This window comes from Lithobates pipiens, unplaced genomic scaffold, assembly GCF_037356315.1.
Source record: "Lithobates pipiens isolate NorthernLeopardFrog02 unplaced genomic scaffold, aLitPip1_a1.2 Scaffold_1, whole genome shotgun sequence".
Lineage (NCBI taxonomy): Eukaryota > Metazoa > Chordata > Amphibia > Anura > Ranidae > Lithobates > Lithobates pipiens.
This window is the reverse complement of record NW_027507685.1, coordinates 188,075,189-188,101,200: the sequence shown is the minus strand read 5'-3', so window position 1 is coordinate 188,101,200 and position 26,012 is coordinate 188,075,189. Positions and strand designations below refer to the sequence as shown.

General features: G+C 44.4%; 1 protein-coding gene across 1 annotated transcript in view; it reads left to right on the top strand.

Annotated features, from left to right (window-relative positions):
- The window catches only part of LOC143980661 (actin-associated protein FAM107A-like), a 35,929-nt gene that overhangs the window by 332 nt on the left and 9,585 nt on the right, over window positions 1-26,012 (top strand). Inside the window, exons 2-4 of the mRNA XM_077479019.1 lie at window positions 16,350-16,394; window positions 23,678-23,775; window positions 25,077-25,212. Of these exons, the coding sequence (XP_077335145.1) occupies window positions 16,350-16,394; window positions 23,678-23,775; window positions 25,077-25,212 (279 nt within the window). The remainder of the gene's footprint in view (window positions 1-16,349; window positions 16,395-23,677; window positions 23,776-25,076; window positions 25,213-26,012) is intronic.

The following is a 26,012-nucleotide window of genomic DNA, read 5'->3' as shown; positions in this document are numbered from 1 at the left end:
CATTTTTGGTAATTAATAATAAGTCATAGATTGTACAATCAGATTGTATGCTTATGGTGAGCGTAAAAAGTGTTTTGATGTTCTAAAGGAAAATGTCTACTGTGGTTTACGGTCTACTATATTGTGTGTCGCCATTTATAAAAACAGTCTGATAGAGTGAATGTTTTCATTCCAATTATCCAGAAATATTTACTATTTGTCACTGTGGCCAGGACCAGGGATGTTTTAATATGTGGGCAAGTGGGGGCTTTGGTGGGCATGCCTGGGGCGCACAAAGACAATTGCAAGTAATGGATGTGATTGTAATGCTGTAAATATCTCAGTACCAAGCCCAGAAACCCCTTGATTTAAAGAGGTGAATCTCTTCTTTCTCTTTATGAGATAAAGCAAAATTGAAAGTTGATTTTATAGGGCAATGCAACATTTTAGGTTAACATGTTTTCATTGCATACATTGGTACATGTGAAGCAAAACTACCACGTCAAGGCTCCTATGCAGTGCCAGAGCAAGGTCATCTAGAGCCCAGGGTGAAGATGCCATACTGCGCCACCCCCTCAAGATGTAGGGCATTATGTGTCAGCAAACCCCCCCCGCCCCCAAAAATAGAACACTAATCTGCATGTTCACCCCCTAAGCACAAATCCCCCCTCCTCCCAGTACAAATTCACCCCCTGCTGAAATCCCCCCTCCCCAAAAAAAGTCACCCATTCTAGCACAAATCAGCTACCACTCAAATTCCCTTCCAAGTACACATCCCCCCCCCTCCAAATCCACCCCCTAAATTTCCCCTTCTAGCAAAACCCCCTCCCCGCCAACAAAAAATTCCAATTCTCCTTCACCAAATCAACTCTTCAGGATCAGCCCCCCCCCCCAAATTGCCCCTCTTAACATAAATCCCCTCTCCCTCAATCTCCTTGCAGCCCCCCCCCCCCCCCCAACCTTACAGTGTCCAGGGCCCTCCTGTCCACTCCTTGTCCCAGCGCTGCTGCTATGTAAAGTGTGATCACTAATTCGCACACTAGGGGTCTTCAACTAGCTTAAACTTTTACTCAGCCTTTCTCAATGTGGAGGAACCCTTGAAATAACCTTACAGTCTCAGGGAACCCTTTCTAATAATTACTATATCTACAGCTCACAGTACAGTGATGGTAGTTGGAAGATTGTTCCTTATTTTTACCATACACTATACTATCAGGTAGTTCCTTGCACTTGTAGCACTGACCCCCGAAGGAGCTGCTGGTTTTTATTGGGCTTACCGTTACCTCACCTGCTCGCCTCTCTGTCTCAGGGGTCTCGTTGGACAGTAACCCAAAAGAATATTAGCTCCAACACTTTTTTCAAGATTTATTTGGGATAAACACAAAGTCTTTCAACAATCAACAGAGGGTCAGAGGGTTAAGGGGAGTTCAGGTACCTGGTAATTGTGGGTTAGAGGTATTGTTCTGATCCAGAGGACAAACAGCTTCCACAGACTGGATCCAGCAACCACCGGATAGGCCTCTCTCACTGACCTAGCAGCTGGTGGGATGCTCAAGCAAAGTCTCTGCCACAGACTGAAACTTGAACTGAAACTTCTTGAGAATTTAAAGAACTGTCATACAGTACCAGTTTCCTTTCAGCCGACCCGGCGATACTGTATGATTGTTGACCCGGGTTGCGTCCTCCAACTGGGTTTCCAGGCTTCTCCAGAGATACCAGCCTTGTGCTCGGTCCTCTCCTAGAAAAGTCCTCCCCTGGATCCTCCAGTCGCTTGGCTTCTACCCGCAGGCGAGACAGCACAGGACCACCCCTGGATCAGTAGGCCCCAAGACTTTTGGGCCTACTCTCTCAGTTGCAAAGCCTCAGGCCAGCCGGCCTGGAGGCGCAGGATCATGTGACACACACCCCAGGAGGGCCATGAGGTCGGGATTGCGGACCCCGGAAAAGAGACCCCACAAAATGGCGTCAGTACCTTAAATACCCCCATCTAGAATGCACAGTGAGTGAACCGCTCCCACTGAGCTATTCCTGAACAAAAGGTGATATTCAATGCATCCAGCCTGTTGCATTTCTACACTTACCGGTGGTGACAGCGACACCTACGGCCAGGTGGAAATTAGCGCAACCCAGCTGAACTGGTACAGAAGCAGCTCAGACAAATTAACTTTTAGAAAAAACAATAGCGTCTGCTCATTAGGGGCAGGGCGCTACACACTACATTGTTGATTGTAGATCTAAAGAAGATTGTACAATCAGAGTATATACTGTATGGCCACCTTTAAATGCATGGTCATTGGGAAAAATCGTACCCTTGCAGATAGCTAAAAAGCTAATTGGTGTAGTTGGCTTCTCATCTGGGAGGCAAAGATTGCTCACTGCTCCAGAAGCCCCTAGCAACCGCTGGGGAAACCCTAGTTGAGAATGGCTGTTCTAGTATATCTATGCAGGTAGAAGGACATGGCTATCTCCAAGGAGTGCCTGCTCTCAAGTATTCATAGATGTATAAATGTCCCAAGTTGGGAGCTCAGATAGGTAGGGATCACTGTTTCCAGCAGGCCCTAAAGATGAGCTCCAGTCTCCCCCCCAAAAAATTAAAGTCAAATACTGTAGCTTCTGACTTTTATTACTGTATAAGGACAATCACATGCCCCTGGATCCAGCGATGTCCTCACCCAAGCCGATTCTTCAATTGCCGCTGGCATATTCACTAAGGGAAATCATCAGTGAAGCCTTGTGGCTTCACAGCCAGCTTCCAAATGCACATGTGTGAGTCACTGCTTTCTGATCCTATGGTCTTCTGGGACCTGTGATGTGTCCCAGAAGGCTGTGGGAGAAGGAGGGGGGGGCCGAAATTCCTCTCAGATATCTGTGGAGATCTGACTGCAAGTGTGGGAGCAGGTACCTATTCAAAATCAGGTACCCGCTCCCCCCAAAAAATGTGACAAATGTAAAGGAGGAGGGTGGAGGAGGAGGAACAGCGTAACTTCCCCTTTTTGAATGAAGTTATGTTTTAATACGGTGTTGTGGTTTCACTTTTTTAGCCTCAACCCACTGAGTGACTTTGGACCCCAAAAAAGCTCAATTATCTGAGTCCTAACAGTATGAAATTCAATATCAGACCAAAAAAAAACACAACCTGACAGTCACCAGCTCTCTGCTCAGGGAGCTCTGAGAACTGAGCAATTGGTGGTGTTTGATTGCTCGGTTCTCAGCTTTAGAGTCGGCGGGGGACAGATACAGCATCCACCTAGGTATGATATGTATGCACGTATGATTCTAAAATAAAAAAGAATCCCATGCTTCCAATACTTCTATACTTCTCTTTTAAAAAAATCCACAGACAATAAGTTCTCTGTCAGTATACAGCTTGTATAACAGTGTACATTTGCTGTCCCCTCAAAATAACTCAACACGCAGCCATTAATGTTTAAACCACTGGCAACAAAAGTGAGTACATTCCTAAGTGAAAATGTCCAAATTGAGCCAATTGTCAATATTTTGTGTGGCCACCATTATTTTCCAGCACTGCCTTAACCCTCTTGGACATGGATTTCACCAGAGCTTCACAGGTTGTCACTGGAGTTCTCTTCCACTCCTCCATGATGACATCATGGAGCTGGTGGATGTTGGAGACCTTGTGCTCCTCTACCTTCCATTTGAGGATGCCCCACAGATGCTCAATAGAGTATTTAGGTTTGGAGACATGCTTGGCCAATCCATCACCCTTACCCTCGGCTTCTTAAGCAAGGCAGTGGTCCTCTTCGAGGTGTGTTTGGGGCCATTATGTTGCAATACTGCCCTATGGCACAATCCCTGAAGGGGGGGGGGGGGGGGTACATGGTCTGCTTCAGTATGTCACAGTACATGTTGGCATTCATGGTTCCCCCAATGAACTGTAGCTCCCCAGTGCTGGCAGCACTCATGTAGCCCCAGACCATGACACTCCCACCACCATGCTTGACTGTAGATAAGACACACTTGTCTTTGTACTCCTCACCTGGTTGCCTCCACACACGCTTGACACCATCTGAACCCAATAAGTTTATCTTGGTCTTATCAGACCACAGGACATGGTTCCAGTAATTCATATCCTTAGCCTGCTTGTCTTCAGCAAACTGTTTGCGGGCTTTATATATATATATATATATATATATATATATATATATATATATATATATATATATATATATATATATATAAACATAGATAGATGTACTATATATAAAATTGTAAAAAAGTAATAATAAAAAAAATATATAAAAATAAGCTACAGACACCAATCTCTGCTCTGCTGACACCAACCTTTGCCCTACTTCCGGTCCTCAGGAAAGAAGGGCAACAAAGCTAATAAAGGGTCTGGAGGATATTAGTTATGAAGAAAGGTTATGAGCACTGAACTTATTCTCTCTGGAGAAGAGAAGCTTGAGAGGGGATATGATTTCAATGTAGAAATACCGTACTGGTGACCCCACAATAGGGATAAAACTTTTTTGCGGAAGGGAGTTTAATAAGACACGTGGCCACTCATTAATATTAGAAGAAAAGAGGTTTAACCTTAAACTAAGTAGAGGGTTCTTTACTGTAAGAGCGGCAAGGATGTGGAATTCCCATCCACAGGCGGTGGTGTCAACGGGGGCATTGATAGTTTCAAAAAACGATTGGATAAGTACCTGAACGACCACAACATACAGGGATATACAATGTAATACTGACATATAATCACACAAATAGGTTGGACTTAATGGACTTGTGTCTTTTTTCAGCCTCACCTACTATGTAACATAACCATACAGGCTGCTCAGTGAGTTCAGTGCCTGTTTGCTTTGAAGCGACCCTGTCCTGTTCTGTCCCATCTATATGTATTTTTTCTGTTGTATTGAACTGTATTTTGTTGTATTGTACCTGGCTATGACTAAGCACTACATTGAAGTGTGAAACGCGTCAGTCCTGTCTGTTCCTGTTGTGGCTTGTATTTTTGTTCACAAGAATTTTTGAATAAAAGGCAAAAAAAGTTTTTAGTGTGCCGCTGTCCAGATCTTCTTCCTGTTTTTGATTGCTATATGCATTGCCGGCACCTGGGCTTCCAAACTGGATGAGAAGGTTTTCTACTGTCGCTTGACTTACCTGGAGCGGTGATATCTCTCTCTCTACCCGCAGGCACTGTCACGGAGTATGCGGCGCACGCGCCCACCCACAATCCCGCAATTTAAAGGGGACGTACCTGTACGCCCATTTGCCCAGCTGTGCCATTATGCACAGCGTCATACGCTGGTCAGCTAATGCTTAAAAAAAACCATGGGCAAGGGGAGCTCCACCCACCCCGCCGCATCACTGATTGACAGGGCTCTGTGCATGGAAAATGACAAGGTCGGGCAGCCTTTGTGACTGTTGGCTTGTTTTCAGTGAACTACCATGGCGCTGTGGAGCGCAATTGGTAGTTTATTCATGCTTCCTGTCAGATTATATTGATATGTACGGGCAAGCAGATAAACTGGCAGATCAGTGCTTTAATCGCTTGCTGACCAGCCACCATCATTATACTGCGGCAGGTTGTCACAATCCCGCGAATCGCTGTAGCTGTACATCGGCTTGTGAACTCGCTTTTGTGGGCACTCCCATTGGCCAACAGAGGAGCCAACCAGCGAGCTTGGCGGACTTGATGTCCGCCAGCCACCCGCAATCATTCCCCGCGGTGGCAAAACAAGGATCTGCCTGTGTAAACAAGGCAGAGCTCCGTTCTGATAGGGGAAATCACACAGATCCTGTCTTTCTGCTATGCAGGAAGATGGATTTGTGAGCTTCCCCAGTCACACAGTCCCTCATACAGTTAGAAAACACAAATAGTGAACACATTTAATCCCTTGATCACCCCTGGTGTTAACCCCTTCCCTGCCAGTGTCATTAGTACAATGTCCGTGCATATTTTTAGCACTATTTACTGTGGGTCCCAAAAAAAGTGTCAAATGTCAGGTGTCTGATCTGTCAGCTGCAATGTCGCAGTCCTGCTAAAAATCACAGATCACCGCCATTACTAGTAAAAAAAATTAATAATAATAAAAATGCCATAAATATATCCCCTATTTTGTAGACTTAACTTTTTCACAAACCAATCAATATACACTTATTGTGTTTTTTTTTTTTACCAAAAATATGTAGCAGACTATATATCGGCCTAAACTGATGGATACATTTTTTTTTTACTTTTTTTTTTTAAATGTTTTATAGCAGTAAAAATTTATTTTTTTAAAAACTGTCGTGCTTTTTCTTTGTTTATAGTGCAAAAAAATAAAAAAACGCGTAGGTGATCAAATACCCCCAAAAGAAAGCTTTATATGTGGGAAAAAAAAGACGTCAATCTTGTTTGGGTACAGCGTTGCGCAATTGTCAGTTAAAGCAACGCAGTGCCGAATCGCAAAAAATGGCCTGGTCAGGAAGAAGGGAAATCCTTCTGGGGCTGAAGTGGTTAAGCTGCCGAATGTAAGACTTTCTCTCGTTCAGCTTTGCGGACTGAACAAGAGAAATCTTTACATGTAGGCCAGCTTTAGTCGCACTCTTCAGCATTCAACGCCTTGTACTGTGGTTCCATCCTCTGATCCCTACAGCTCTGTGCTCCATCAATTGCTCCCACTGTGCCCATCAATTGCTCCCACTGTGCCCAATCAAATGCAGCCACTGTGCCATATCAAATGCTGCCAGTGTGCCCCCCCCAACTGCCCGGCGTCTGCACTTACCTGTCTCGGTGGGACAGCTCCTCAATGTCTTCTACCGTCCTCTCTTCCCGTCCTCTGCTTTGATTGGACGCCTGGCATCCAATCACAGCACCTGACGTTTCAGCCAACCAGGTGATGGGTAACAGCTCCAAGCACCTGATTGGCGGAGAGGCGGTTTAGTGTTAGGAAAGCTAATATTCATTCTCTCTTCTAACACAGCTGAGTGACTTGCGAGCGCCAAGCATAGCACTCGCAGGTCACCTTTTTTAACGCCTTTTAGAGCATATGACTCTTATCAGGTGCTTCAAAATCATCCCCACCGCTGTAATTCAGGCACCCTGTGCCCAAAAAAGGGCCAGGCCCCTGAATAGGGGGTGGCAGCTGCGGCCATAGATAGATTCATGCAATGCATGAATCTGTCTATTGGTGCTAGAGGGTGTGGCGCTCGTGCACCCATGAGCCTTTAATGCACGGATCGCCACTGAGACCAACACAAAGTGACACATAATTGTGAAGTGGAAGGAAACTGATAAATGGTTTTCCAAATGTATTACAAATAAATATGTGAAAAGTGTGACGTGCATTTGTATGGCGCCCCCCGGAGTAAATACTTTGTAGAACCCACTTTCACTGCAATTACAGTTGCAAGTCTTTTTGGGGACGTCTCCACCACAATGTTTCTCCAACTTCACTGGGGTCACTGGGGGGCTGGTACACTAAAGGAGGTTTTTCAACCCAGTGCATAGAATGCATTATGAAAAATCTTGAGGGTTTACAACCCCTTAAGACCCCTTTCACACCACACCGCTGATAGCGTGGGCGGTAAAACGCCGCTATTTTTAGCGGCGTTTTACCGCCGGATTTGCGGCGCATTTCGGCCGCTAGCGGGGCGCTTTTACCCCCCGCTAGCGGCCGCGAAAGGGTTAAAACCGCCGGCAATACATCGCAATAGCGGCGTTTTGCCGGCGGGATTACAGCGCTGCCCCATTGATTTCAATGGGGAGCAGCGGTGGAGGAGCGGTAAACACACCGCTCCTTCACCGCTCCAAAGAAGCTGCTGGCAGGACTTTTTTCTGACGTCCTGCCAGCGCACCGCTGTAGTGTGAAAGCCCTCTGGGCTTTCACACTAGAAACAATGGTGCAGCTTCTTTAGGGCGTTTTGCAGGCACTATTTCTAACGCTATAGCGACTGCAAATCGCCCTGGTGTGAAAGGGGTCTTAAGGACCGGAAGAGTTGCCCCCTTAATGACTTGGCCATTTTTTTTGCAAAATGGCAATACGTTACTTTAACTGACAATTGTGCGGTCGTGCGATGTTGTATACAAACAAAATTGATGTCCTTTTTCCCCCACAAATAAAGCTTTCTTTTGGTGGTATTTGATCACCTCTGCAGTTTTTATTTTTTGCACTATAAACAAAAAAAGAGCAACAATTTTGAAAAAGAATAATATTTTTTACTTTTTGCTGTAATAAATATCCCCAATTAAAAAATCCATAAAAATGTCTTCATCAGTTTAGGCCAATATGTATTCTTCTAGATATTTTTGGTATAAAAAAAATCTAAATAAGCGTATATTGATTGGTTTGCGCAAAAGTTATCATGTCTACAAAATAAAGGATAGATTTATGGAACTTTTATCATTAATTATTTTTATTTTTACTAGTAATGGTTGTGATCAGTGATTTCTAGCAGGACTGCGACATTGCAGCGGACAGATCGGACACCTGACATTTCTGACACTTTTTTGGGAACCAGTGACATTATTACAGTAATCAGTGCTAAAAATATGCACTGTTACTGTACTAATGATACTGGCAGGGAAGGGGTTATCACCAGGGGTGATCAAGTGGTTAAATGTGTTCCCTCAGTGTGTTTACTAACTGGGGGACTGTGTGACTGGGGAAATACACAGATCCGCCTTCCTGCATAGCGCACCCATAAATCTCCATGTACGAGCCAACGTACAATGACGGTGATTCGCAGGGAATCTCGACCTGGCGTTTGAGAATCAGGATGGCAATGGCAATGTCCCAGATGGTAAAAAAAAAAACCTGGTTAACCACTTTCAGACCGGACCATTTTGCTGGTAAATGACCAGAGGTCTTTTTACACTTTGGCACTGCGCTGCTTTAACTGGTAATTGCGCGGTCATGCAATGTTGTACCCAAACAAAATTTGCGTCCTTTTCTTCCCACAAATAGAGCTTTCTTTTGATGGTATTTGATTGCCTCTGCGATTTTTATTTTTTGCGATATAAACGTAAAAAGACCGCAAATTTTGAAAAAAAATGATATTTTCTACTTTTTGTTATTAGAAAAATCCAATAAACTCAATTTTAGTCATACATTTAGGCCAAAATGTATTCAGCCACATGTCTTTGGTAAAAAAAAAGTCAATAATTGTATATTTATTGGTTTGCGCAAAAGTTGTCACATCTACAAACTAAGGTACGTTTTCTGGAATTTACGCAGCTTTTAGTTTACGACTGCCTATCTCATTTCTTGAGGTGCTAAAATGGCAGGGCAGTACAAAACCCCCCCAAATGACCCCATTTTGGAAAGTAGACCCCCTAAGGAAATTGATAAGAGGCATGTTGAGCCCATTGAATATTTTATTTTTTTGCCTCAAGCGATTGAATAATGACAAAAAAAAATTTTTTTTTTTTTTTTTACACAAAGTTGTCACTAAATGATATATTGCTCACACATGCTATGGGCGTATGTGAAATGACACCCCAAAATAAATTCTGCTGCTTCTCCTGAGTACGGGGATACCACATATGTGGGACTTTTTGGGAGCCTAGCCGCGTACGGGGCCCCGAAAACCAAGCACCGCCTTCAGGCTTTCTAAGGGCGTAAATTTTTGAGTTCACTTCTCACTACCTATTACAGTTTTGAAGGCCATAAAATGCCAAGATGGCACAAAACCCCCACAAATGACCCCATTTTAGAAAGTAGACACCCCAAGCTATTTGCTGAGAGGCATGTTGAGTTCATGGAATATTTTATATTTTGCCACAAGTTGCGGGAAAATTACAAACTTTTTTTTTTTTTTTTTTTTTCACAAAGTTGTCACTAAATGATATATTGCTCACACATGCCATGGGCATATGTGAAATGACACCCCAAAATAAATTCTGCTGCTTCTCCTGAGTACGGGGATACCACATATGTGGGACTTTTTGGGAGCCTAGCCGCGTACGGGGCCCCGAAAACCAAGCACCGCCTTCAGGCTTTCTAAGGGCGTAAATTTTTGAGTTCACTTCTCACTACCTATTACAGTTTTGAAGGCCATAAAATGCCAAGATGGCACAAAACCCCCACAAATGACCCCATTTTAGAAAGTAGACACCCCAAGCTATTTGCTGAGAGGCATGTTGAGTCCATGGAATATTTTATATTTTGCCACAAGTTGCGGGAAAATTACAAACTTTTTTTTTTTTTTTTTTTTTCACAAAGTTGTCACTAAATGATATATTGCTCACGCATGCCATGGGCATATGTGAAATGACACCCCAAAATAAATTCTGCTGCTTCTCCTGAGTACGGGGATACCACATATGTGGGACTTTTTGGGAGCCTAGCCGCGTACGGGGCCCCGAAAACCAAGCACCGCCTTCAGGCTTTCTAAGGGCGTTACAGTTTTGAAGGCCATAAAATGCCAAGATGGCACAAACCCCCCCCAAATGACCCCATTTTGGAAAGTAGACACCCCTAAATTTAGGGGTACACTAGTGACACTAGGTAATAAATGGCGGGTGCCCTGAAACTATAAAAAAATAACTAACCAACCAGCGTCACCTGTAACAGTTATATGGTGATCACTGGTGAAAGGGTTAACTAGGGGGCAATCAGGGGGCTTTATGCGGTAGTATATGGGGGTCCCTGGCGCTATAAAAAGCTGCGGCGAACCTAAATACCTACCTGCCTAACTAGCGTCACCTGTGACACTAATACAGCGATCAGAAAAACGATCGCTTATTAGGCTGGGTTCACACTGGAGCGATGCGGGAACGCCACGAATGCGCGGCGGGTTCCCGCATCGCATGCCTCCCGGCGGCAGTTCACACTGCCCTATGCGAACTGCTGGGAGTGTCAGTGAAATGTTACTGACACCCCCAGATCAGTTCGCATATCGCAGTGCGATCTGCAAACTCGGATCGCATGGTGTGAACACCCATGCGATCCGATTTTGCTGCGGGCCAAAAAAAGGGTCCCGTGCGAATTTGCGGCGGGTGCGGTGGGTGTGGCGGGTGCGGCGAATGGCTGAACTCGAATCGCACAGAGATCGGATGTGATTTGCACTGCAGTGCGGTGCGAATCACATCCGTTCTCAAACCGCTGCAATGTGAACCCAGCCTTAGTGACACTGGCGACGGGGGGTGATCACGGGGTTAAACCTTTATTGGGGGGGTTAGGGGGGTACCTTAGAACTAAAGGGGGCTAACCCTAACTGCCCTAACAGTTATTAGTCACAAATGACACCCGCCGGGTGATCAGGGGGTTAAACCTTTATTAGGTAATAAATGGCGGGTGCCCTGAAACTATAAAAAAATAACTAACCAACCAGCGTCACCTGTAACAGTTATATGGTGATCACAGGTGAAAGGGTTAACTAGGGGGCAATCAGGGGGCTTTATGCGGTAGTATATGGGGGTCCCTGGCGCTATAAAAAGCTGCGGCGAACCTAAATACCTACCTGCCTAACTAGCGTCACCTGTGACACTAATACGGCGATCAGAAAAATGATCGCTTATTAGGCTGGGTTCACACTGGAGCGATGCGGAAACGCCGCGAATCCGCGGCGGGTTCCCGCATCGCATGCCTCCCGGCGGCAGTTCACACTGCCCTATGCGAACTGCTGGGAGTGTCAGTGAAATGTTACTGACACCCCCAGATCAGTTCGCATATCGCAGTGCGATCTGCAAACTCGGATCGCATGGTGTGAACACCCATGCGATCCGATTCTGCTGCGGGCCAAAAAAAGGGTCCCGTGCGAATTTGCGGCGGGTGCGGCGGGTGTGGCGGGTGCGGCGGGTGCGGCGAATGGCTGAACTCGAATCGCACAGAGATCGGATGTGATTTGCACTGCAGTGCGGTGCGAATCACATTCGTTCTCATAAACCGCTGCAATGTGAACCCAGCCTTAGTGACACTGGCGACGGGGGGTGATCACGGGGTTAAACCTTTATTGGGGGGGTTAGGGGGGTACATTAGAACTAAAGGGGGCTAACTCTAACTGCCCTAACAGTTATTACAGTCACAAATGACACCAATGCAAAAAAAAAAAAAAAAAAAAAAAAAAAATTACATTGGTGTCACTGTGACTGGGGGGCAGGGGTAATTGGGGGGGTGATCGGGGGGTAAAGGGGGGGTGTGAGTGTGCCTGGCATGTTCTACTGTGTGTGTAGAGTGTTGGTGCAACTCACCGATCCGCTCTCCTCCGTGTCGGAACGAAAAATACCGACACGGAGGAGAGAATACATCACTTCCTCTCCTGTGTTTACATTACAGGAGAGGAAGTGATGTCACGGGGGATTTCCATTCGTCGAGAGCGATCGCGAGGGGGTGGCCATGAATGAATGGCCGCCCCCTCATCCCGGATCGCTCTCGAAGGAATGCCGACCGCCGCAGGCACCGGGGGGGGGCCCGATCGGGCCCCCCACCCGCGGGCAGGCAGGGACTTATATATACGCCCATATGCCTGCCCGTGCCATTCTGCCGACGTATATCGTCGTGCGGCGGTCGGCAAGTGGTTAACAGCAATTATAAAAAACAGAAAGCCTCCACATAGTGAAAAAACATATGGTTACGGGTTTTTGTTTGGAATAAAAAGGCTTTACATAGATTCCAAGATGTATTACATCAAGTAATAAATCGCCTCTCTGATCACAAAAGCATAAAATTCAAAAAGACACAATGACATGGAAAGGACTCATCAAACCCGGCGCGTTTCGTCTACAAATACTTTAACTGGGGTATGATTAATGGATTAATGTTTTAATCAACAATGGGACTATACTACCAATGTTGATGTACAATTTGCACAGTGCACTATATTTGAAGGCACTACCCTGTTTCCCCAAAAATAAGACCTAGCGTGATTGTCGGTGATGGCTGCAATATAAGCCCTACCCCCAAATAAGCCCTACCCTGTATCCCCGAAAATAAGCACTACCCTGAAAATTAGACCGATTAGGGCTTATATAGCAGCCATCACTGACAATCACACTAGGTCTTATTTTCGGGGAAACAGGGTATCAATCAGATGATGGTGTTAGATTTTTTTTGTATATCACAGTATGTTGATATGTCAATACTCAACATTTGATTCTTAACCCCTTACCGACCAGCGCATGAAGATATACGTCCGCACAATGGCATGGCTGGGCAAATGGGCGTACAGGTACGTCCCCTTTAAGATGCTGCATTGTGGGTGCGCACCGTGCATGTGTGCTCCATGATCGCGGGTCTGGTGGACCCGATGTCCGCTGGTGTCTCGTGATCGTGACACGGAGCAGAAGAACGGGGAGATGCCTATGTAAACAAAACATTCCCCTGTTCTGCACTCCCATCGAGGAGCAGTGATCGTTGTCATGTCAGTAGTAGCCCCCCCCCACAGTTAGAGTCGCTCCCTAGGACACACTTAACCCCTTGATTGCGCCCCCCCCCCCCCCAGTATTTAAACCCTTCTCTGCCAGTGTAATATACACAGTAATCAGTGCATTTTTATAGCACTGATCCCTGTATAAATAGCAATTGAAGATCACTGCCATTACTAATAAAAAAAAATGAATACTAAAAATGCCATAAAACTATCCCCTATTTTGTAGACGCTATAACTTTTGTGCAACCCAATCAATATACGCTTATTGCCATTTTTTTAAATTATTTTTTTTTACCAAAAATATGTATAAGAATACATATCGGCCTAAACTGAGGGAAAAAGTCAGATAGAGCCCACACACGATCGGATTTTCCAACAACATAATCCGATTGGACCTTTTCCGACAGAATTTCCGACAGTGTGTACAAGGTATAACAGTTTCTCTTTCAGAGTTCCAGACTTGACTCCATCGCTAAACAACAAACAAACGTTATTTCTAAGCATCAAAGTTGGAATGGAACGGTCTCTATTATTATAATATAATTAGAGTGATGCCGTTCTCCCGAGATCTCGCACAAGTCGCGTTTTACGAAAAGGAACCAATGAATGACAGAGATTGTGTTTTTATATATGTTACTTTTTTTTTTACTTTTGCGACATTGATTTACCATTAAATTTTTTCGATATGTTCAAGGTTTCAAAATGCTTTTAAATATTTTTCAAAACTCCCACCACACGCCTGCAAATCTCATGTGGCACACTAGTCTGCCAAGGTACACAGTTTGAGAATCACTGCTCTACCATCTTTGTACATCTAGAGTGACTTTTTTTATCCATTCTTCTTTACAAAATAGCTCAAGCTTTGTCTGATTGGTTGGATAGCATCTGTGAACAGCAATTTTAATTTTTTTGCAACAGATTCTCAATTGGATTTAGGTCTGGACTTTGACCGGGCCATTCTAACACATGAATATGTTTTGATCTAAACTATTCTATTGTAGCTCTGGCTGTATGTTTAGGGTGGTTGTCCTGCTGGAAGCTGAACCTCCGCCCCAGTCTCAAGTCTTTTGCAGACTCTAATGGCGCAAACACATGACCGGACTTTCTGGCAGACTAGGTCCGACGGTCTTTCCGACTGACTTTCTGCGGAGTTCCTACAGACTTCCAAACGAACAGACTTGCCCACAAGCGAACAGACTAAGTCAGTTCGAAAGGCTGTTCATTTTGAACGCGATGATGTAAGACGGGACTAAAAAAGGAAGTTCAATAGCCAGTAGCCAATAGCTTGCCTTGTTTTGTCCGTTGGACCAGCATACAGAAGAACAGTTTTCCTGATAGGATTGAGTCCATCAGACAGATTTGAAACGTGTTCTATTTCTAGGTCTGTCAGATTTTTTTAATGAAATACGATCAGATTAGCCCACACACACGATCGGAATGTCTGCCGGAAAGTCCGTCGTGTGTATGTGGCATAACATGTTTTCTTCTATGATAACCCTTTATTTGGCTCCATCCATCTTCCCATCAACTCTGACCAGCTTCCCTGTCACTGCTGAATAAAAGCATCCCCACAACTTGATGCTGCCACCACCATGTTTCACGATAGGGATGATGGTTCAGGGTGATGTGCAGTGTTAGCTTTCCGCCACAAAACATTTTGCTTTTAGGCGGAAAAAGTAAAATTTTGGTCTCATCTCACCAAAGCACCTTCTTCCATGTTTGCTGTGTCCCCCACATGGCTTCTTGCAAACTGAAAATGGGACTTCTTATGGCTTTCTTTCAACAATGACTTTCTTCTTTTCACTTTTCCATAGTGGCCAGATTTGTGAAGTGCACAGCTAATAGTTGTCCTGTGGACAGATTCTCCCACCTGAGCTGTGGATCTCTGCAGCTCCTCCAGAGTTACCATGGGCCTCTTGGCTGCTTCTCTGATTAATGCTCTCCTTGCCCGGCCTGTCAGTTTAGATGGACGGCCACGTCTTGGTAGGTTTGCAATTGTGCCATACTCTTTCCATTTTCAGATGATGGATTGAACAGTGCTCTGTGAGATGTTCAAAGCTTGGGATACTTTTTTTATAACCTATTATTTAAACTTCTCCAGAACTTTAGCCCCGACCTGTCTGGTGTGTTCCTTGGCCTTCATGACGCTGTTAGTTCACCAAGCTTCTCTAACAAACCTGTGTTCCTTGGCCTTTATGATGCTCTTAGTTCACCAAGATTCTCTAACAAACTTCTGAAGCCCTCAGAGGTTTGTTAGAGAACCTTGGTGAACTAAGAGCATCATGAAGGCTAAGGAACACATTAGACAGGTCAGGAAGAAAGTTGTCGATTTTAGTTAAGGGTATCAGAGTAAAGGGGGCTGAATACAAATGCACGCCACACTTTTCACATATTTATTTGTAAATAAATTGTGAAAAACATTTATCATTTTCCTTCCACTTCACAATTATATGCCACTTTGTGTTGCTCTATCACATAAAATACCATAAAACATGTTTACATTTTTGGTTATAACATGACAAAATGTGGAAAATTTCATGGGGTGTGAATACTTTTTCAAGGCACTGTATTACAGCTGTTGTGTATTACAGCCATAAGCAGGCAAATGCAAGTCTATAAGTCACGTGTACATTTTTATCAGCTAAAATACACAATATAAGCACCTGTCTATATTTTTTGGCTTGTGTTCATTGCTCCACCATAGTGCATATGAACAAGCGTGAGAGTGTAGAGTGTAGGGTTTGTTTGCTCTCTTATGTACACAAGACATCATCATGCTTTTAATATCATTAAGCATCGGGCTTCTAGCAGAAGGTTTGTTATTTTCTATCCGAATAGTGTTTGTCACTGGCTGTGAAACTGGAGCCAGGAGCTTCTGAATCCATTATTAAACATCTGGATGCCGTTTCCTAGACACAGTTTAGTAGTTGAATAGCTATTGTATATAATCCCTGCATACAGCCGCAGGCTTGACAGGTGCATATGGAAATATTATAATCCCGCCTTTGACCCTTCTCAGTCTTCTATTAACTCCTTTCTTCTTTACCATACAGAGACGAGCAGTGGGGATCAACGCCTCCCATTCCGCAACAATGCAGGTAATACAAAGCCTAGCCACTCATTAAAGCCCAACTTTAAACTTAAACATTAAAGCCCAACTGCTTTCCACAGTATATGTGTTTGTGTGTCTACTGTGTTACCTTGCAAAAGTTCTGTAATTCAGGTTGGCCAGTCTTGTGATTCAGGCACCCCTGCCAGACAGTGACAATCAACAGAATAATGCGGGACAAATCCCCTGCACAGCGGGACATCGGGACAAACTTGTAAATGCGGGAAAGTCCCGCTCAATCCGGGACTGTTGGGAGATATGCTGTGACAGTGTAACCAGATCCTAGACTTCTCTGCAAACAATCTACCCTATCAGTTGTTCAAAGCACAAGTGAGTCTCAGTCATAACCAGCTTCTCACAACACTTGTGAGTCTCGGTCTTGACCAGCTTCTCACAGCACATGTGAGTCTCGGTCGTGACCAGCTTCTCACAGCACACGTGAGTCTTGGTCTTGACCAGCTTCTCACAGCACATGTGAGTCTTGGCCTTGACCAGCTTCTCACAGCACATGTGAGTCTTGGCCTTGACCAGCTTCTCACAGCACACGTGAGTCTCGGTCTTGACCAGCTTATCACAGCACGCGTGAGTCTTGGTCTTGACCAGCTTCTCACAGCACACGTGAGTCTCGGTCTTGACCAGCTTCTCACAGCACACGTGAGTCTCAGTCGTGACCAGCTTCTCACAGCACATGTGAGTCTCGGTCGTGACCAGCTGCTCACAGCACAAGTGAGTCTCGTTCATGACCAGCTGCTCACAGCAAATGTGAGTCTCACTCGTGACCAGCTGCTCACAGCACTTGTGAGTCTCAGTCTTGACCAGCTGCTCACAGCACACATGAGTCTCGGTCGTGACCAGCTGCTCACAGCACACGTGAGTCTCGGTCATGACCAGCTGCTCGCAGCACACGTGAGTCTCGGTCGTGACCAGCTGCTCATAGCACACGTGAGTCTTGCTCTTGGCCAGCTGCTCACAGCAAATGTGAGTCTCGGTCATGACCAGCTGCTCACAGCACTTGTGAGTCTGTCTTGACCAGCTGCACACAGCACATGTGAGTCTCGGTCCTGACCTTCTGCTCACAGCACATGTGAGTCTCAGTCTTAACCAGCTGCTCACAGCACATGTGAGTCTCAGTCTTGACCAGCTGCTCAAAGCACTTGTGAGTCTCGGTCTTGACCAGCTGCTCACAGCACACGTGAGTCTCGGTCCTGACCAGCTGCTCACAGCACATGTGAGTCTTGGTCTTGGCCAGCTGCTCACAGCAAATGTAAGTCTTGGTCATGACCAGCTGCTCACAGCACTTGTGAGTCTTAATCTTGACCAGCTGCTCACAGCACACGGGAGTTTCGGTCCTGACCTGCTGCTCACAGCACATGTGAGTCTCAGTCTTGACCAGCTGCTCACAGCACACGTGAGTCTCGGTCCTGACCTGCTGCTCAAAGCACTTGTCAGTCTTGATCTTGACCAGCTGCTCACAGCACACGTGAGTCTTGCTCTTGACCAGCTGCTCAAAGCACTTGTGAGTCTCGGTCCTGACCAGCTGCTCACAGCACATGTGAGTCTTGCTCTTGACCAACTGCTCACAGCACTTGTGAGTCTTGGTCCTGACCATCTGCTCACAGCACATGTGAGTCTTGGTCTTGACCAGCTGCTCACAGCACTTGTGAGTCTTGGTCTTGACCAGCTGCTCACAGCACACGTGAGTCGTGACCAGCTGCTCCGAATAAATGTAAATCTCAACCCTCCCCCTGTGTGTGATAAATAATGATTATATCTTCTATTTTGACAGATAGAGGGTTCTGGTTTCAGGACTAAATTTACCATTAGAGTGTCTGAGCCCCCTGATCACACACACTTGATGTCTGTCGGCACCCACCGATTAGACATTACACAGGCAGAATGGCAATCGGTAATCTGTATGTAAACAAGGCAGATTACCGTTCTGTCAGAGGGGAAGGTATTGATCCTTGCAAAGCAGGAACATGGATCTTTGCCTTCCCCTAGTCAAAGTACACCCCCCACAGTGAGAAAGCACAAGCTAGGCACACAGTTAACTCTTTGATTGCCCCTGATGTTAACCCCTTCCCAGCCAGTGTCTTTAGTACAGTGACAGTGTATATTTTTTAGCACTGACCACTGTATTCGTGTCGCTGGTCCCCGAAAAGTGTCAGTTAGTTTCCGATTTGTTACTAGTGAATATAAATAAATAAAAATATCCCATAGTTTGTAGACTCTATAACTTTTGTGCAAACCAAACAATATACACTTGGTGGTATTTTTTTTTTTTTTTACCAAAAATATCTAGCAGAATACATATTGGCCTAAATTGATGAAGAAATTATTTTTTCACATTTTTTTGGGATATGTTTTATAGCAGAAAGTATTTTTTACAATATTTTTTATATAGCAAAAAATAAAAATCCAAGAGGTTATCAAATACCACCAAAATAAAGTTCTATTTGTGGGAAAAAAGAAAATCTATTTTATTTGGGTACAGTCTCGCACGACAATGCAATTGTTAGTTAAAGTAATGCAGTGCCACATCGTAAAAATGGCCTGGTCATGAAGGGGGATAACTCTTCCAGGGAGCAAGTGGTTAATAAAGACCTCCAATCAGGGCAGTGCCAGATTAAGAACATCATGGGCCTGGTGCTGAGGATTTTGGTGGAGTCTTTTATAAACAATAAATAAATAAAAATGCTAACTATTTTTTGTTATAACAAATTCAATTAAAGAGAGAGAGGGAGGATGAGAGAGCGAGAGAAAGACAGAGAGAGAGAAAGGGGATGAAAGAGGTGTGAGGGGTAAGGGAGGGAGGATGAGAGAGAAAGGGGGGATGAGAGAAAGAGGATGCACATGAGCATGTGTAGGAGTGACATCAACACAGCCTGGCCAAGGCAAGTGACCGAAGGCACAGAACCCAGAAGGAAGACCGGGTGAAGATGGAAGTGCCCGGGCCCCGCCGGATTGATCACAGCACAGCACTGGAGGGCTCAATCTGACAATTTAAGTATGCCCTAATGTGCTAATATGCTGGGCATACTTGTACATCATGGCATAACCTACCCCAGGGCCTCTAAAAAGTAGTAATTTTAGAAAAGTTTACTACTGCTTTAATATCACAGGAGCCTCTCATGGGGCCCCTACTTACCCTGTGGCCCTTGGGCAGTGCCTAAGTGCATAGTTGTCAACATTTGAAAAATAATTTCAGGGACACTTTTTTTCTATAGGTGCTATATTTAGAGTAGCTGACATACCCCGTGTTCCTCTATATATCACAATATTAATTACAAAATTAAATAAGTACTAATAATGGGGCAGAACAAATATGAGGACTGTGATATTTCCTTTAGTTGAACTGACAAAAGTGTGCCCATTCTAGAGCTGGTAACATTGAGGATATTCAGCATAATTTTAAAGAACAGTTTTTGTGGGTAAGAGGCATAGGGGAGGAGTATGGATGGTATAAAAGTGGGAAGTATGTGCAGGTGAGGGAGAGGAATCTGGAGGGTCCTACAGTGGGCACTATGTACAGGAGAGGAGTGTGGAGGGTATGGCAGAAGGCACTATGTACAGGAGAGGAGTGTGAGGGGTATGACAGTGGGCAGTATGCACAGCAGAGGAGTGTAGAGGGTATGACATTGGGCACTATGTATAGGAGAGGAGTGTGGAGGGTATGACAGTGAGTAGTATGTACAGGAGAGAAGTGTTGGAGGTATGACAGTGGGCACTATGTATAGGAGAGGAGTTTGGAGGGTATGACAGTGAGTAGTATGTACAGGAGAGGAGTGTGGAGGGTATGACAGTGGGCACTATGTATAGGAGAGAAGTGTTGGAGGTATGACAGTGGGCACTATGTATAGGAGAGGAGTGTGGAGGGTATGACAGTGAGTAGTATGTACAGGAGAGGAGTGTGGAGGGCATGACAGCTGGCGTTATGTATAGGAGAGAAGTGTTGGAGGTATGACAGTGGGCACTATGTATAGGAGAGAAGTGTGGAGGGTATGACAGTGGGCACTATGTATAGGAGAGAAGTGTGGAGAGTATGACAGTGGGCACTATGTATAGGAGAGGAGGATGAAGTAATCTGGGAAGGAAAAATGTAAAGGTTTGTGGAAGGATGTTTAGGGACTGCGTAGTGGTTAAGCGGGCCATACATGGATTGAAATTATACCAATTAAGCAGAGACCAGCCATAGTCGATCCATGTATGGGCTAGCTGGTTTTACACAAGTCAACCTATTAACCGACTTGAGTACAACCAGCCTGTCAGGTTTTCCCCAAAACAATCAGTGCTGCCAGCTATAGTTAGCAACACTAATCATTGTATTCACTGGCAGAACACAATAACACTGCGGAAGTGATTGCCCCATTCACATGTCAGCAGGTGAGAGGGTGTGTGGGGACAGGCTGGGGAGAGATACTAGTCAGTCCCTGGGTAGGCACTGGTTAGTATCAGAGTCATATACACACAGGTTACATACGCTATGATCGTTAGAGCGAGAGCAATAATTCTAGCACTAGACCTCCTCTGTAACTCTAAACATGTAACCTGTAAAAAAATGTAAAGCATCGCTTAGTACACAACAAAAAATCATGCTAACTTTAGTGTTTTTTTTATGAATGAAACAGTTTCTTTCCAAAAAAAAGTTTGAAAAATTGCTGCGCAAATATCGTGTAACATAAAAAGTTGCAAAGACCACCATTTTATTCCATAGGGTGTCGGCTAAAACAATATATAATTCTTGAGGTTTCTAAGTAATTTTCTAGCATAAAAAAATGATGATTTTTACATGTAGGAGAGAAGTCTCAGAATGGCCCGGGTGGCAAGGGGTTAATTATCATAAGTAATATACAAATAATTATTATAAGCTCTGTGAGTTCATCCTCTCAGTCTGCTGCAGAGTGTTCCAGCTTGTATTTATACTGACCGCTCTGTATGTAGCTACTGACAGGCAGCGCAAGGAGCCCCGTATCTCCGGAACCATAGATGATAGCAGCCCCATATTTTAACCAGTGTTGGAGTGGGTATTTAGCTACCTACCCCCCAAATATGGGGTCTCTGTGACTCCTGATCGCCGAGCTACAATCCTCGAAGTCAATCTTTTTTTTTTTTTTTTTTTTGGGGCATATGGGCCTATCTTGAGAAAGGGGCCTGGAGCTGCAGCTCCAATAGCCCCTATGTTAATCTGGCCCTGAATCAGGGGTGTAACTAATCTTTAGGCACAAGTTGATGGTCACCCAACTTGGCTGGACAATGGTCCTTGTGGCTGGGGGGGGGGGGTGGTAACTCTTCCAGTGGTTAAAGGTGAACAGTTTCTGCAAAAACAATAAATTCATTTTGCCCGGCTTGGGGGAAAAAGACATTGGTGGGTCCTGTTGGGGCCTGAGCTGCTACCTCAGGGTACGGCATTGTGGTAGACTCCTCATATGCTTAAGAAGTGAAAGTATATGAGCGCCCAGTGTCCAGTAGATGCAGTTTTTAAAACATTTTATTTTGAGTCACAACAATAAAATGAGGCCCACAGGTTTCGGGGGAACAAAGACTTCCCCTTCATCAGGGCTGCTGTCGAAAACTAATAATGAAATGGTCCTGACACGGACTGCCTTTGGCACAAGGATCGGACAGATAGATGTTGCAGGTGGCACAGTGGAGTAGTGGGTAGCACTCTCACCTAGCAGTAAGAAGGGTTGCTGGTTCAAATCCCAACCACGACACTACCTGCCTGGAGCCTGGAGCATGTTCTCCCTGTGCCTGCGTGGGTTTCCTCTGGGTACTCCGGTTTCCTCCCACAAACCAAAGATATGCTGGTAGGGTATGCTGGCCTTCGTATATAAATGGGGACCTTGGATTGTGGGCTCCTTGAGGGTAGGGACTGATGTGAGTGTGTAATGTACAGGGATAGGGACAATTGTAGACACTCACTCAGGTTGAACTGGATGGACTGGTGTCTTTATTCAACCTTACTAACTATGAAACAATGTCCAAATGCTGGCTATGGGTTTAGAGGCTGTTTTCCCACTTTTGTGGGGCCCACATAGCACATAATAATATAATATAGGGTATACATGTGCGACTTGAGTCATATTGTAATTGAATGTTATTTAAAATGACCTTTCCTTTTCCAATCTACAGCTCTGTAAATTTATATAAAATGCAATGCAATATGGCTACCTGGAGGCCTTCTGTACACAGATGGTATACAGAACACCCCCCAGAAATGTCATTCCAGCTTGTGTGATTGGATTGACTGATTTTCCCAGAAGTTAGATTTTGGGCATCCTCTACAATAAAAATTTCATTTTTTGGTGAGATACTCCCAAAGGAAAATCATGTCTTAGGCCGCGTACACACGCGCGGACTGTTGGCCCAACTTTGTCCGTCCAACAGTTTGAGCGAACAGTCCGCTCAAACTTAGCATGGACGGACATGGCCACACACGACGAACGAACAGTTTGCTGAAACCGTGCGCGATGACGTGAACGGCACGTACGACGGGACGCAAAATACGACGTCCTATACACTGCATTATAACTTTCGGCTTGAAAATCCTTTCTGAGCATGCGCGGAACTTAGTTTGACGAACAAGCCTACACACGGGCGGACTGTTCGTTGAAACAAGGTTTCAGCGGACAGTTTTTCGGAATTTCCGTAAAACCTTGTCCGTCCAACTGTCCGCTGAAACTGTCCGCTGAAAGCCCACACACGAGCGGACTGTCCGCCCAAACACTGTTCAGCGGACAAGGTTGGGCCAACAGTCCGCGCGTGTGTACGCGGCCTAAGGGAGCACTTTCCTCATTAGAACCCTGCAAATACAGTAGCTTATTGATAATTTAAAAATAACTCCCACAAACATAAATTTTGCACATGGATACAGACAAACAGCTATTTCTTCAGAATAACAAAAGGTTGGAATATGTGGCGGAAGTATAGGAGTTGCTGAGGTCACCATGGTGCCACTGAATGCCTGCGGGAGGGAGAGGAGGAGAGGGGGGTGGGGGGAAATGGAGAAATCGGTTCCTCTATATGCAGCCACCAACTTGCGACCGGGACCTGTTGTTCCACCACTGGGCTTGGAGGAAAGGGCCCTGTCCGGAGGTCAGGGGGGCCCATTATGGTTTCTTGCATCGGGGCCCTGAAGGTTCTTGTTATGCCTCTGGTAGGAATCTGCAACAAAGTTTGTTAAAATCCTTGCAATGTACATAGATCACCCAAAGGGGAATGTTTTCTTCTCAACAAAACTGGAGTTGCTCTTTAAATCTGTTCTCTTTGCAGGATGTCCCAGGAGTTGTGGATGTGGGCTAAATGTCAAGTCTTGTCCACGTTGCGGATGCCTTTTGGTATTAGAGCCACTCTACCAGTGCTTAAGAAAGGTATGTTAGACTTATGGAAAAATATAACATATTTGCCTCATGATTTCTGATATATTCTTCAAGCCTTGATGGTCCAAAAAATATTGAGAAAAAATATATATACTAGCACCAACTCCATTACCTATATCCAACACTTCACCTTCCATAACTCACCCGCATTAACTCATTCAGCTGATAACAGCAAGAAAACAAAGAACAGCCAATACATTTCAGGGGCCAAATATCTCTTCATCAGGGCTATACAGAGTGTAAAAGAAAGTTTTCCTCAAAAAACGGGACCATGAACACTCAAGAGAATATTTAGTAAAAAAATGTAAACTTTATTATGAATAGTTAACATCATATCAAAAAGAAGCTAAAACACATGATGACACTGAAATACACATGAGATTGAAACATGAAACAATAGAAGAAACCCAGACCAACTGTCAGACAGACAGATGAAATCCAATGCGTTTCAACATATGGAGTAAGGGTCTTCTTCAGGGAAACAAAGGAAAGGGCTGAAAAACTTACATATAGCTACGAGAAATCTATAAGGTTGATATAGAAATCATGATTATACATACATTAATATTAAACAGTTATTTAAAATATACAACTGTTTAATCAGTATAGATACATATGTATTAATATCACAAACTGATCTCATGTGTTTGACGCTTTAATCACTGGAGACCAATAGCTCAAAGCAAAAACAGGAGAACAAAAATGTCCACATAGAGAACAGCAAAAAGTCATGTCAGATGTGGCGTTTACAGAGAGCTTACGAATGACGCACATAAAATTGACAATGCAGCTAGAATACTAAAAATCTAATAAGATTTTTTTTTATAAATGTTATTATTTTGTTTATAGGAAAAGTAGGGCATCCAGAACAGAGCCTCTGGGCATTCCCTGGCTTGACGGTACATAAAAAATAAAGTATATAAGACAACTCTAGTAAACAATTACAACCAACTTCTGCTCGGTTCCACAAAATTAAAGGAGAACCACAATATTATGTAGTAGTCACCAACACCCCATTCCCTCTTGATGGAAAAGGGAGACAAAAAAAACCTTAAAAAAAACAGGAGCTTGTAGACTCTCACATGTCGGGGTTTAGTAACAAAAAATGGTCAGAATGCAGGCCAGGGCAGGGCCCTCAGCACTTGGAAGTGACTATGCTAGGATACCCAGAGAGAGTACCAAGAGATTATTGGGATGCATATCCTTTATAGGGTAACTCAATTATCTTAGCAATCTTCATAGTAAGCTGAGAGCAGGTTTTGTTGACCTCTGCTTTTTTTTTTTTTTTTAAGCTGCCGCAAAAGAAGGATCATGTGACTCCATCACCATACTTCCCAAAGTTATCACTCCATATAAACCTGACAACTCCTTGAAGTCATCTCGTACTCACCAGGAACTGCACCGGGAACTACTGGTCACCTATAAGAAGTATGTATTGATTCTAGGCTTTTGTGGTCTGAGGATTCGTACCATGCAAGGACGTTCTGGATTTTTAGAATTAATTTTTGCTTTTTTAAGCCTTGTATGTAAAAAATGGATAGCTTGTGCACCTACATGTATTACTACAGTTCATTCTTACCATTTAAGAACTTTACATAGCAAATATTAGGACGAAATGGGTCTACTATATCCAGCGCTTTTATTTTTTTATCAAGCAATAGGTGCAGGTCCCCCCCCCCCCCCTTCTGAGTTACCCCAACATTGAATGAGTTCAGGGGCAGTTGAAAAAAGTGTCCAACTGCCTCTGAACGTCCGTTTAGCAGCAGCAGTGTACATGAGACCTTAGCTCAACCCCATACCCACCTCTGAGCACTGCCCCTTGGTTTCACCAGACACAAGTCCGTCAAGTTCAACCAAAAAAAAAAAATCATACAATCCCACATACACAATCCTATACCCACAGTTGATCCAGAGGAAGGTGAAAAACCCCAGCAACCCCTTCCCTATTCCAGAGAGGCAATCGGATTTTCCCTGGATCAACTTTACCTATAAATGTTAGTACCCAGTTATATTATGTACATTTAGGAAATAATTCAGGCCTTTATTAAAGCAATCTATTGATCTGGCCAGATCCACCTCTGCAGGGAGTCTATTCCACATTTTCACAGCTCTTACTGTGAAGAAACCTTTCCGTATTTGGAGATTACATCTTTTTTCCTCTAGACGTAAAGTGTCCATTTGTCCTCTGTGATGACCTGAAAGTGAATAACTCAACACCAAGTCTACTA